This window comes from Eleutherodactylus coqui, chromosome 6 (genome assembly GCF_035609145.1).
Source record: "Eleutherodactylus coqui strain aEleCoq1 chromosome 6, aEleCoq1.hap1, whole genome shotgun sequence".
In the NCBI taxonomy this organism is placed as follows: Eukaryota; Metazoa; Chordata; class Amphibia; order Anura; family Eleutherodactylidae; genus Eleutherodactylus; species Eleutherodactylus coqui.
The window spans coordinates 79722194-79736384 of record NC_089842.1 but is presented as its reverse complement, the minus strand read 5'-3'; the positions used below and the strand labels follow the sequence as shown (position 1 = coordinate 79736384).

General features: G+C 44.8%; 1 protein-coding gene across 1 annotated transcript; it reads right to left on the bottom strand.

The window, feature by feature from the left end:
* Positions 1 to 12023: 12023 nt before the first annotated feature.
* On the bottom strand, positions 12024 to 12986 carry LOC136633609 (free fatty acid receptor 2-like). Its single transcript, XM_066609368.1, has one exon. The coding sequence runs from the start codon at positions 12984 to 12986 to the stop codon at positions 12024 to 12026; it is 963 nt and encodes a 320-aa protein (XP_066465465.1).
* Positions 12987 to 14191: the final 1205 nt, after the last annotated feature.

Genomic DNA, 14191 nt, shown 5'->3' with positions numbered 1-14191 from the left:
TCAGGCTTAAGAGTGTCCTCCAGCTGGTCCCGTCACCCATATAGAATAGCTGAGGTTAGTGTATGGAAGGAATGTTGTGTAGCCCTCTCCCCTGTCTCTGGACCTCTATTATCCTCTCTTTTTGCTCATCTTATTTCTCCTCTATGCTTCTCCCATGGATGGAGCAACATGTTAGAGAAGTTGCCTCCATTTTTTCCAAAAGCCAACCTCCCTGCAGTGTTGAGTAATGGTGGATTGGCCAGACGGTTGGAGGATTGGTATCCCTTCCTTTTTCTCCTTTTCCTGTGATGGCAACATGTCATTGTCCCTGACGCCCTATCGCATCTGTTCCAGAAGGTAGACAAAAGGGATCGTCATACTGATCAGTGCGCTATTGTGACTCACTTTCTCAAAGCAGGCTAAAACGCCGCACATCTTTGATCTGCAGCCACACCACTGGCGTCAAGTGACCAATCTCTGTGCAGTATCTGTTAATGGCATACACCATTTGGTACACTGTGATTGCTCTCTGCTGCTGGAAGAGTAGACACATCACAGATGAGACGGTTAGGTGGTAGCCCAACCTCTTGCCGCATCTCCACCAGATGAGAGGCGGCTAACTGTGAATGCCGAAAGCTTCATTACATGGCCAGGCAAGGTATGTGTGTGAGATTGCTGAGGCAAAGGGCTGCCAGCAGGTTGGCCCCATAGTCACACACTACCTTGCCTGGCTTCAGGTTGTGCAGGGATAGCCACGTGTCTGATGAGCCTGCAGAGCCATCAACAGTTCTTTGACTATGTGGCTGCGCTTCTTTACACATATGTGTTTTAAGACAGCAATTTGGCATTTACCACATGCACCGCTGTATGGAGGTTGGATTTTGTTACATATGGCTATCTGTGCTGATGTGAAGAGTGTTGAAAAGTGGTATGAAGAGGTAAAGGGGGAGGGTAGTCAGGAGGGGCAGACAAGAATAAATGTCCCACAACTCTTGAGGGTATCATGAAACATGGACCACCACTTTTGCCTTCATGCCTCACCTGCAGAAGGCATCTGTGTCCACTAGCCTGAGGAGCAGCATTTCCATTGCAAGCAGCTGTGCAAGGTTCTTTACTTGTGGATGGTTGAATATATATATATATATATATATATATATATATATATATATATGTTTTTTTTTTTTTGAGGGGGGTATTTTCATAGCTGGGGATGGTAGTCTGACTTGGGACATGCTGGAATATGGGGTAGATGTTAAAGGGGTTGTCCCGCGGCAGCAAGTGGGTCTATACACTTCTGTATGGCCATATTAATGCACTTTGTAATGTACATTGTGCATTAATTATGAGCCATACAGAAGTTATAAAAAGTTTTTCACTTACCTGCTCCGTTGCTAGCGTCCTCGTTTCCATGGAGCCGACTAATTTTCGCCGTCTAATGGCCAAATTAGCCGCGCTTGCGCAGTCCCAGTCTTCTTCTTTTTTCAATGGGGCTGCTCGTGCTGGATGCCGGCTCCGTGTAGCTCCGCCCCGTCACGTGCCGATTCCAGCCAATCAGGAGGCTGGAATCGGCAATGGACCGCACAGAAGTCCTGCGGTCCACCGAGTGAGAAGATCCCCGCGGCCATCTTCATCAGGTAAGTAAGAAGTCACCAGAGCGCGGGGATTCAGGTAAGCGCTCTCCGGTGTTCTTTTTTAACCCCTGCATCGGGGTTGTCTCGCGGCGAACAAAAAAAAAACCCGTTTCGGCGCGGGACAACCCCTTTACTGTCGGTGAAGGTGGTAGTGATGGAAGCGGCTCAACTTCTGCTGTCTGTTTCCCACTCCTGGCTCTGAAGCCTGTATCCCAATAGTCAATTGTGGAGAAGAGGCCTGAAATAAGTGTGCTACCGCCCCAACACAAAACTGCCACTCTGTGCTCATAGGGGAGTGCTACATGAACTGCAACTCTGTGCTACATGAATGGGGAGGGAGATGGAGGAAGAGGCAGCTACAGCAGTGAAATAGGGAGCAGGATGGGGCTGATTTTTTGCCCTCTTGCCCAGGTGGGCTCTACAAGGCAGCAGGTGGTTCATTTGTATGTTCATACATGTTATGTTGAGGTTGTTTATGTTCTTGTCACGTTTTAAACACTTACCGCAAATCTTACAGATGACCGCTCTTCTGTCATCCGGTGAATTTTCAGAGATTCTTCGGGCCATACAAGTTCTGTGAGCAGACCTAGCTGTGGGCCTAATCTGCTGCTGCAAGTAGTATTAGCTGATGAAGAGGGTACAGCCCTTCTGATTGTCTGCAACACTCTTCTCCCTGTCTTAACATGGTGCTGCCCCCCAACGTCTGCCTCTTCCTTCCTCCCTGTGAGCTGCTATCCTGACACTCCGTGGGTCCATGTTGGGCCAAGCACCTCATCATCTTCCACCTCCTCTTCGTCTTCCTTGTTCTCGCACACACTGACTTACCCTCATCTTCTTCTTTGGAGAAAAAAACCCAGTATGTTGGTAACATTTAGTCCTGGCATTTGATAAGTAGAAATGTATGGCACGTCGCCTGAATATCTTGAATGTGACTGTGTTTTTAATGCAGTATTTCAGCATTTGGGGCCCCATTTCTAAGTTTGCCCAGGGCCACATTTTCTCCAAAATTGTCCCGGTGTGATAGACATAATGATTAGTCAGTATAAAATGTCTATCGATTTGTATAAACCAAATGTATTATGCTGTTGTAATGACTTTCAGCTCTGTGGAGTGTTAATGGACACACACACACTCTAATCATGGTATTTACTAGACAATGGGATGGTGAAGGATGTATGATGTAATGTTAGCTAAGTACATAGGAATTGCACAAGAAGCCTCTAAGAGTTAAGGGCCATAGTGTTATGTGTATATCTGTGTTCAACACTGAGTGTTTACCTAGCCCCCTTCCACTCCTCACACAATCTATTTAAACAATGATTTGTCAACTACACAGAATTCCTTAAGGTTGTCTGCATGCTAGAGAAGACAAAGTCCACACTATGGCGGACGTGAGGAAGGGTGGGTAGGGAGGAGGGGGGATTCTATATGATCCGACAAATGAGAATCCTATATGTTACTGATGTAATCTGTTAAACGCCCATAAAGGGCAGGTGTTATCCTTTTCAATAAAAGGGCCTGTCTGGATGTTTCAACCAGGAGAGCCATTTTGGATATGAGACTGATCGCTTGTGTCTAATCTGCTCGACGATGTGTGCACACTATACAATTCGGAAGCTACAAAATACCCCGAAACCTGCTGGAGAAAACTATAATCCAGATCAGTGGAGTATCCTGGGTAGACCGAGTTAGAGATTTTGATTTCGTTCATTCTGGAAAAATACAGAGATCGGCGGATGGCATGCAGAACTCAGGGGCCCGAAAATCTACAGAACACGGTAAGATTGCTTTATGTAAATCTACCGATGTGATCTGGGTTCTGACTGCTTTTCTGCCTGTTTCTGATCCAGAGTGATAAATCAATGAAAGGCAGGTAATATAGTTCTTTCTTACTCGGAAAAAAGACCACCGTTGTAACCTGCTTAAGGGGTATTTTGTATGCCGTGGCTGCTATGTCTGAGACGGTTAAAAATTGTGTATACAAGACCAAGAGACAAATTCTGTGAGGGTTAATGTGTCAGAACAGTCAACAGCACCTGCCCACCACAGTTCCTGTATCCCATGATGGCCCAGCTGATGGACGGAAAGACCCACCTAGTAAAGCAGCAATGATGACGACGCTTGAAAGAAGATGGGCGACTTCTGGGTTCTCTGTAGCTGCTGCATCATTTGTCCAGTTTAGCATGATCTATGCCATAGGTGAGTCAGGGCAGAAGTAAATTTGCCACATCACACTTGCCGGGACCACTCTACCCATTTCAGGGATTGCAAATTGACTACGTTCAGCTCCCACTTGTTGGGAAGTATGACTACGTGCTTGTTGTTGTTGATGTCTTTGCAGGTTGGAGGCTGACCCTGTTACCAAGGCAAACAAGCAGGTAACCGCAAAGAAGCTCATGAACGAGGTAAACTGTGAATATGGGGTACCAGAAGTGATTCAGAGTCAGACAGGTATAAACTTCGCAGGTGAATGTAACACGTCATGTCTGCTCTGGGTGTATCCCAGGCCTTTTACATACTCTACCATCTTTAGAGTAGTGGAAAGGTGGAGAGACTTAGTGGCACGCTAAAAAGTAAGATACTTAAAAATGACGCCGCTTTGGAAAGACTGTCATCCAATAGCCTTATACAGTATTAGATATGAACCCAGGGGGGATCATACATTATCTCCCTACGAGATTGTTTGGGCTAGCCCCAAGGCTAGGTTGTTACTATCCTCAGTAGTTACAATTACAATCTGATGTGTTGACTGAGTATGTGATTTCCGTTGTTAAAGAACTAACCAAAGCCTATGCACAGGTGTTCTCTTCCAGACTCAGAGGCAGACACTGGGACACATATCTTGCAGCCTGGGGATTGGGTGTGCGTCAAGAAGTTCCCCAGGAAGCACCCTCTTGAGCCCCGATTTGATGGCCCCTACCAGGTGCTTCTGACTACTGCCACAGCTGTGAAACTAGCCGAAAGACTTACATGGATCCATGCTTCATACTGTAAGAAAGCTTCAGATCCAGGAGACCAGTCTTAGTTGTGCCAAAGACATTACTCTGGTTAGGGCTAGTGAGAGAGGAGGGTGGCAACTGGAATCCTTAGTCGGAAGAATATGAGGGTATGGTTACCTTCTAGTATAACTCGTTCAATGCTCAAGTAGCCGCATATTCCTTCGACTATTGTACTGTGGTCCCGTGTCTAGGCGCAAGATCCCACCGCTGGCCAGATTTAGCTCAGTCCAGCTGGTTATATGACTTATATACCCGGGGAATACAATATGTTTGCGCCACTGATAACGTCTGGGGAGAAGACTGCCGTTATTGGGGATTAGTGGGATGGAACGCAGGAACAGACTAGTCCTATAAACCGCGAAGTGCCTTAAATAAGAAAGATAAGAGCGGGAAATCCCTAATCAGTCGTATAACCCTCCTTGAGAATAATAAGGACAGCAGGTATTGGAAGGCTGAACTTAGTATGTTGCTTGGTTTTAATGCGGTTGTTACACTAACCATGGGAGATCCAAGCCCGGGGACGGAGGGACTTATAGTCTGGGGACATACCGGTACGGGAGGACAGATCCCTTAGGGAAGTTTAAAATAAGGGATATGGTAGATGCACCCGAATGGAAGCCTTCACTTAGTCCCGTGCCCATAATTAACCCCCTCCGCCGTAAGATAAAGACCTTGACGAACATGATGATCATAGCCGACCCTACCTTTGAGGACACCTTGACAGTAGCGACTGGCTACTCTGACCAGAATCTCTGGTTGGAGTTGATGAGGTACAATGCTAACAGGAGCAACAAGTCTAACTGTTGCGTGTGCGGTAGTGCCCGACTATACTCGGGAATGGTCCCCCTAAATCTCCCTGTAGATGCTGAAGAGTGGTTTATTAGTCTCTTCACGAACATTCCCACTAATTACACTGTCCGTGAGAAATGGAAGAAGTAATACTCTATAACTACTTAAAGGGGTGGTCTCGCGAAACCAAGTGGGGTTATACACTTCCGTATGGCCATATTAATGCACTTTGTAATATACATCGTGCATTAAATATGAGCCATACAGAAGTTATTCCACTTACCTGCTCCGTTGCTAGCGTCCTCGTCGCCATGGTTCCGTCTAAATTCGCCGGCAGCTTGCTTTTTTAGACGCGCTTGCGCAGTCCGGTCTTCTCCATTCAGCACGAGCCGCTTCAGTGTGCTCCCCGCTACAGCTCTTCTGCGCATGTGCAGACGAGCTGTCACTGCTCGGGAGCGCGCTGGAGCGGCCATTCTGTTAGAGGAAGGTGCAGAAACTGGAGCTGCCCAGCGGAGAAGCCCAGCCCAGCAGCCCCGAGAAGCGTCCCAGGTAAGTGATGGGTCGGGGGGGGCTGCCGCTGCGCCGGGGGAACTAGCGCTGCGCCGGGGGGGGCTGTCGCTGCGCCGGGGGGGCTGCCGATGTGATGGGGGAACTAGCGCTAGGCCGGGGGGGCTGTCGCTGCGCCGGGGGGGCTGTCGCTGGGGGGGGGGGGGGGGCTGCGCCGGTTACCTTCTGCCTGGCGGTGGGTGACTGGCCGGCGGCTGCGGGGCGTCCGGTCGGCGGCTGCTTGGCGTCCGGTTGCCATGGAGACACAGCTGGCAGCGTCTCGGGAGCGCGCACGTCGGGCTGCAGCGAGCGACGGGGAAAGAGCCGGCGGCCATCTTGGGGAAACTTTTATAAGTTGCTGAAACGCTGGAACGGTAAGTAGAAACCAGCTAGGAAAGTAATTTACAGGGGTAATTAGTAATGTATGTTTAATTAGGGGGACTGGGCAAAAAAAAAAATCACTGCTTCCTCGAGACATCTCCTTTAAGTGTTTTGCACCGGAGAGAGTATTACTGACTACCCTGGAAACTACACCTGCCAGGCAAATAGGCAGGGTGGAGGGAGATTTTTGGGGAACTCACTAACGGGTATTGCTCCTCCTACGGTACGATAGGAGGGGAATAGATGCAGAATCAGGTCCAGTCCTTAGGAGACGTTTACTGGCTTTTTGGAGACATGAGGTAGAGGACCCGCCTGGAGGGTAATTGGACAGGGGAGTGTGCCTTAGTAAAGCCCTTATGCTCCTCCACATCCTGTCAGACAACATTGAGGATAATGAGGTTACCCCCAATAGTTAATTTATCTTGATCCAACTCAGTCTGTGTTTTGTGGTTATCCTGTCATGTTGGTCTATCCTTGTTTTCCACATAGGTACGGCGGTTCCTTCCAGTCTTGTCACTAGGTAGTGTAGGGTCAGGGTGAGGCGACCTGGACGTGTTCACCATTAGGACTATCTCCAGGAGGGACATTGGTGTGGGTGAAGATTAGGGAGTCCCACACCGTGCGTACCTGTGCACGCTACTAGTATTGTAACATTATACTAGAGCGAGAAGAGAGACCCCTGGTGGTAGTTTTGATCTACACGTATACATTGACGTCATAGGATAGCCAAGGGGGGTACCTGACAAGTTTTAAAAAATAGAGACCAAGTTAAAACTAGATTCGAGTCCATTTTCCTGATCATTATGGTAAATAAACGTTGATTGGATTAATTATGTTTTTTATAATTAGCAGTGGTTTATAAATTATACTAGAGACTCCTTATAGGGACTAGTCGACCAATAGGACCTACCTCGACTATGACTTTTTAAAATAGAATGGCCTTAGATATGACTTTAGCTAAAAAGGGGAGTGTCTGTAAGATGATAGGAGAGACTTGTTGTACCTACATCCTAGACGACAAGTGACCCGCGGGTAAAGACGCACTTGCCATTAAGAAGCTGACCGCACTAACTAAAAAGAGCTAACTTTTGGGACCAGTACTCGCCATGGATGAGCGGGTGGTAAAGGATCCTGGCACAGACGGGCGTCGCTGTTTTCTGTGAACTGATGGTTACCTTTTCTGTTCTAGTCTGCTGTGTTATCCCCTGTGTCAGACAGACCTGCGAAACTGATGCTGGAAAAGCCGCTCCCACCATGAGTTTGCTGGATGCATCCCCAGAAGGAGTGGACAAGTCCTACACCCCCTTGAAGACCCTAAAACGAACCTTCAACGCGCTCCGATTATAGGCTCATGCGCAGAGAACTGTGAAAATCAGATAGAGAGTTAGAGGATAGACATTTTAAGGGGGGATTGTGATAGACATGATGATTAGTCAGTATAAAATGTCTATCGATTTGTATAAACCAAATGTATTATGCTGTTGTAATGACTTTCAGCTCTGTGGAGTTTTAATGGACACACACACACTCTAATCATGGTATTTACTAGACAATGGGATGGTGAAGGATGTATGATGTAATGTTAGCTAAGTACATAGGAATTGCACAAGAAGCCTCTAAGAGTTAAGGGCCATAGTGTTATGTGTATATCTGTGTTCAACACTGAGTGTTTACCTAGCCCCCTTCCACTCCTCACACAATCTATTTAAACAATGATTTGTCAACTACACAGAATTCCTTAAGGTTGTCTGCATGCTAGAGAAGACAAAGTCCACACTACGGCGGACGTGAGGAAGGGTGGGTAGGGAGGAGGGGGGATTCTATATGATCCGACAAATGAGAATCCTATATGTTACTGATGTAATCTGTTAAACGCCCATAAAGGGCAGGCGTTATCCTTTTCAATAAAAGGGCCTGTCTGGATGTTTCTACCAGGAGAGCCATTTTGGATATGAGACTGATCGCTTGTGTCTAATCTGCTTGACGATGTGTGCACACTATACAATTCGGAAGCTACAAAATACCCTGAAACCTGCTGGAGAAAACTATAATCCAGATCACCGGAACATAGAGGTTTGGAACAGATCCATAGACCTAACATTTCACACTTTAATGGTCTAAATAAGGATTTTAAAATCGCCGCTTTCTTTGTGGAACATTTGGGTTAAAGATATTTGCCTCTCTTCACCTTTTCTGTCCTAGTCTTTGTATATGTTCCTTTTATGTGACTTTTTATGAATTTATGTATTAATGTTTCTGTTTTTCTCATGTTTTGGATTGGCTGGTGCTGTGGGCTCCGCCTGGACCTCAGATAGACATTGATCCTGCATGCTGCACATTTTATAGTGTTGATGCAAATTTGTTGCAGTGTGACTTATCTCTGGGGATGTGATGGATTGGTTCCTGTTTATCATAGAGATAGCTCTAAATTAATAATAAAGATTTAATAAAGACTTAATAATGTGTTGATATACACAGATATATAGTTTTCTTCTTTTAAGGCCAGGCTCACACAAGCGTATCTTGAAGTATGCTGGTATATGTGCACGCGGCACATAGCCAGTATGCAATGACGTTGCGTACTGGCTGTGTGCCACCAATTGCCATGTACTGTCTTGGCTTGTATGTGTTGCATAATACGCTCCAAGATAGAACAGGCTGTGATTTTTTTTTGTGTGTGTATTTCATGCCATTTGTGTGAGCGGTAACATGGCTACCAAGCGGTGATGAACGAAGGCGAAACGTGCGCATCAGGTTGCAGGGATTTCCAGACCCTCGGTTATACGGTAACAATTTATTATGTGCCTGACATTGATCTTGGTTGCGTCTGTTGTAGGTTAATATTAGTAGCATTCTCTGTGTGAACGTCATATATATGTGACCTGAGAGGATGGATTTCCCTTGTATTGATGCTTCATTTCCTTCATGTTCTGTTGTTTTTTAAATATTTTTATTGTATATGTGATTTTCAATGAATTTTATGATAATTTCTGCAGTCCTGTGTTGGACATTGAGTTTGGGGATGTTACTATGGGAGATTGGTGCAGCATATTAAGCGCACAAAACATGTGTACGGAATACGCTATACCGACATGATCGTGTGAGCTTGGCCTAGTATGGATTTTTTTCCTTGTTATCGGCTTAGTGGAGTTTAGCATGAGCAGACCATCTGAGCTGGATACCCCTTTTAGACTGGAGGGATTTCAGCATTTTTTATGCTGGGTGGTCCTGTTTGATTGGGGTAGAGTATCCATTCATTAGTATTAGCAGCATGTACCTATGGTAAGTAAACTACTGGCACAGTGCCTTTTATCTCTGTATTTACTTCCATATGGTGATGGACTCTGATTTATCTTCCTCTATCATTAGTATGTTTTTTTTTTACCCACTGCAAATGTGGTTCTACATTTTAGGCATTTGACCTTTTCCAAGATGGTGCCATGAGAATCTACACATGCGCACTGTACGCCTGGGCACTGTGGGTGATGACATCTGACAGGCACAGTGGTGGATGAGAGACATCGGGGCTCTCTCTTATTGGTCGCTAATATGTCTCTGCAGCCTCTGGACACAGAATCTGTGTTCAGCCTGTCTTGGAAAAAAATAGATCTTGTCACGCAAAAACAACCAATGATAGCATAGTTCATTTTTCCATAAAAGCAGAGCTTTGATATGTTTCCTAGATCATTTTTTTTCCTCTGGTCTAGATTTACTAAGTGGTCTGGTCTGAAATCTGAATTAGTTTTTGGGGCTGGTTAGGGGTCTGCGGAGCTGGATTAGCCATGGTGTCTATGGAGCACTGGCTCCAGGCCAGCATTCCACCATGTTCAATGGGGCCCTCAGCATAGGCTAAGGGGGCCCAAAACACTGGCTTTTACCAGTTCAGTAGATCCGGGGAGAAGCAGTTAGGCACAATTTTGTAGTGACTTAAATAAAAAAAACAAAATAAATTAACCCTCCAACCTTACCTTTTTTTCAGTGCCTCTAATCTGCTCCAGTCTGGTCGTCTTCTCTTTCTTTCTTCTGGGTCTGCAGGGGTCAGCGCGGGTACATGGCATGGGCTGTAACCCTTGACCGGTGCTGGGCAATCCATGGCCTCATGCCTTCCTCACACAGGCGTTTGCAAAAACGTTGTGTTTCATGCAGTTTCAGTAGCATTGTCATGCATTTCTAACAATGTTTTTGCTGTGTTTTCAGCACAGCTGAAAAGGCAGCTAAGGAAGCTGAGAAAAAGCAATACTCACCTAGCTGGCGTTGTTTGAGTCCCTTCTGCTGCTCTCCGGTGTTCCTGCAGACCTCCCATGCAGATGCTGACAGAGCATCTATTGCTGGTAACAGGGCTTGACAACCCTGCCTCTAGCAAGAGATTGCTCTGATTGGTTGTTGAGCATCGGCTCAACCAATCAGGGCCGGCGCTCGATGCACACAATCACAGCCATTCATTGAATGGCTGTGATTGGTCCATCGAGCGCCGTCTCTGATTGGCTGAGCCAGCGCTTGATGAACCAATCAGAGCAATCTTTTGCTGGAAGCAGGATCTTCAAACCCCGATACCATCAATAGATGCTCTGTCGGCACTTACAAGTGCCCAGAAGCCTGCCTGGAGCTCCGGAGAACAGCGGAAGGGACCCAGATGGCACCTGCTAGGTGACTATTGCTTTTTTTTTCTTCACTGCATTTTTAACTATGGCATTTAGCGCTGTCAAAATTGCGGTACTAAGTTGTGCCATATTTTCGGCAGCGCTGAAAATGCTGCCCATTCATTTCAATGGGTGACCAGAGCATATAAAAATGCTTAAACACCCAAAAATAGAACATGCACCACTCAAAAATCGCAGTGCTGAAAAGCGCTGCATTCGAGCGCTTGTCAGCGGCTATGTGAGCAGTCCCATTGTAAATAATGTGAGCGTTGTATCGCGATTAGCACGGTGATCACTTGTGTTCACTGGATGTAACTGTACTGTAATCAGTGTCACTATGTAGAGCTGGTAACTGTCTATTATTTAGAAAGATACTATTCTTATAAAGTGGTCACTAGCGAGGTCTGTGAGGGGATGCAAAGGGCATGACTTAGCATAAAAGAACATGGCCTAAAAGTTTGGCACGATGCAATGCATGCATTGCAACATTACTACACTAATTGTGTTTAATATGGGCCCAATCATAATTGACTAAAGGGGTTGTCCCACTTCGAGCTATTTTGCTGCAGGAGGCAGACAGCTCCATTGAGGTAAGTCACTTATGCATTTCAAGCTATATATTGTCAATCACATAGGTTAAAATGTGTGAGAGAGGTCTTTGCTTTTCTCTGAAGTTAATGGAGAACCCCAATAAATTAAGTGCTCTATGTAGAAGAATTCATTAATCTGGCCTCGCTCAACTGTCTAGCTCAGGAAAGAGTGAAAAGCCATGACACAATCTCTCCAAAGGATCTGGCCTTGGTACTTGAGTGATGGATGATTAAAAGATGCCTTCCTTCCACAGGTCTCATAGCATTGGTGGCCAACCTCTATAGCATTTATGTCAATGCTCGCAGCTCAAAAAGAAACTTAACACAATAGACACCATAACAAGAAAACAAAAGTTTAGCAACATTTAATATGGACAGATTCATTGAAGTTTTTGACTTTAATTACATAGTCTTAACCTTTGAAACACCATGAATGACCTCATAGACATCAAACACACTGTTCAAACTTTAGACAGTAGTCCCATGATTTGTGCATGTTGTCCGAGTGTCACTTAATTGACTGAGTTCCATTGGAGTCTCATCAGCATCTCGAATATACAGTTTTCTTTTCATACCTTGAAAAACCTTTAGAAATGTCCTCTGAACTGCAGTAGAGGAGTAATAGAATATTATGGGATCAATGCTTGCATTCAGTGTGGTCAAAAGTAGAGCGTACACTCTCCATCGTGGGTTTTTGTTTTGAATGAACCCTACAATATGGGAAATGTTATATGGGGCAAAACATAGGGTAAAATTGAAGAGTGTGGCTACTGCTAAACATATAGCTCGGTACTTCTTTTTCCTTGATATTTTGGTCATGGACAAGAGCAATCTGATAAAGTTGAAATAGCAGAAGATGGTTATCATGAATGGAATATAGAACAGCAGAAGACTTCCTTCTAATCTAAAGGGCAATAAAAGTTTCCTCTGTTCCGGAGAAAAACTTTGATAGCATTGGCCTTGTTGACTTTCATTACTGGGTAAGACGGTGATGACAATGAAAGTGACACTACCATGAAGGGCACTGAATACCCAGATGAATCCACTGATCCAGATAGCATACGCAGTTTTCCTGTTAACTTTGAACTTTATTGGGTAAGCAACTCCAAGATACCTCTCAATGCTAACAGCTGCTAAGAAGAGTGTGCTGATATATATGCTGCAAAAATAAACCCATACTGCAATAGGGCAAAGAAAATAGGGCATAGGCCAGGTCATGTCGGATGCAGCTTCTACCATCTTAAAAGGTAGGATGAAAAGAAAGAGCAAGTCAGAGATGGTCAGGTTGAGTAGAAAAAGTAGAACTGGAGATGGCTTCTGACGGACCTTGACCAAGAATGTATGACATGCCAAGAGGTTAGAAGGCACTCCTGTTATAAAGGCCAAGACATAGACAAAGAGGACAAGTGGAGTGTAAACGACATTAGACATCTCCTGCAATGAGAGGCCTAGAAACAAGAGACATAAATAAAAATATTATGACTAATAATGAACAACTTTAGATAATATCAACTTGATAAACATGAGAACCCCAAAAACGTAACTCATGGAGGCAATGAACAAATGAGACATGAGACTTTGGAACTTAAGATCCTGTATTCTTCGTATGCTTTTCTTACATATCTGTCTTCTCTCAATCTGCTTTCTGTTTTCATTCATTCTGTATTTTACATTATACGGATGAGGGCACTGACTATGAGCAGCCATACTCCCTGATTGGCCTCCTGAGCCTGGATCATCACAAGTCCCACATGTGAAGGGTTGTTTTCCTTGTGTCCATCACAAAGAGTTTTTCCATCCTCATTTACAGTTAAAATTTTTGGAACAAGAGTTTTATACACGGTTTAGAAAGTGATTGTCACATGATCAATGAGAATGGTATTGGATGATTCAACAGCATTGCGTGACACTAAATGTGTTCAAGTGGGTTAACGTTTCTGTCTATATAACAAGCTGCCTTCACTACTGCTATTATGGATGGGGAGAATGTCCATATAATGTAGGAAAACCTACATAGCCCTTAACTGTTAGAATAAGTTGGAAATTCTCTGTTTTGCATTGGTTGCTTTGGTTTCTAGCAAACAAACAAAGGAAGGGCTGTAAGGATGAACATAAGTCCCTACAGCAAACTTAGATTGGAGCCCCAGTCTACTATGACTTGTAGCATATGAGCTTATGGCGTGAAATAATTCTTTTCCTCAATTCTGTCTTCTGTGTTTCTCTTCTTGATACCCCAACTATTATTCAATTTCTCACCTTAGCTGCTGGATGTCATACCCACCAGTGCAACAAGGCATAGAAATCACATTTTATATTATTAGACTTCATAGATAATCTGTCAATATATAAGGTTTTATTGGAGTTGAATATAAATTAGATATACTTAGAATGAGGTATTTCCTAGACTCCTTCATTCAGTAATCCCATTAAAGGACCCTGATGGGTTCCCGGCTGTCAACATAGAACAATGCTCCTTAAAGGGGTTTTCCAGGAAACTATTATTGATGACCTATCCTTGGTATAGGTCATCAATAATTAATCGGCTGGCTCTGCCACTTGGGACCCTGGTTGATTGGACATCTGTTGTCAACACCGTAATACACAGCTGTTGCTCCGACCCTAGTGTTGTGGCGGGT

Bases quoted from the DNA above. Each gene is read 5' to 3' on its own strand.
- LOC136633609 (XM_066609368.1), bottom strand. From the start codon at position 12,986: ATGTCTAATGTCGTTTACACTCCACTTGTCCTCTTTGTCTATGTCTTG.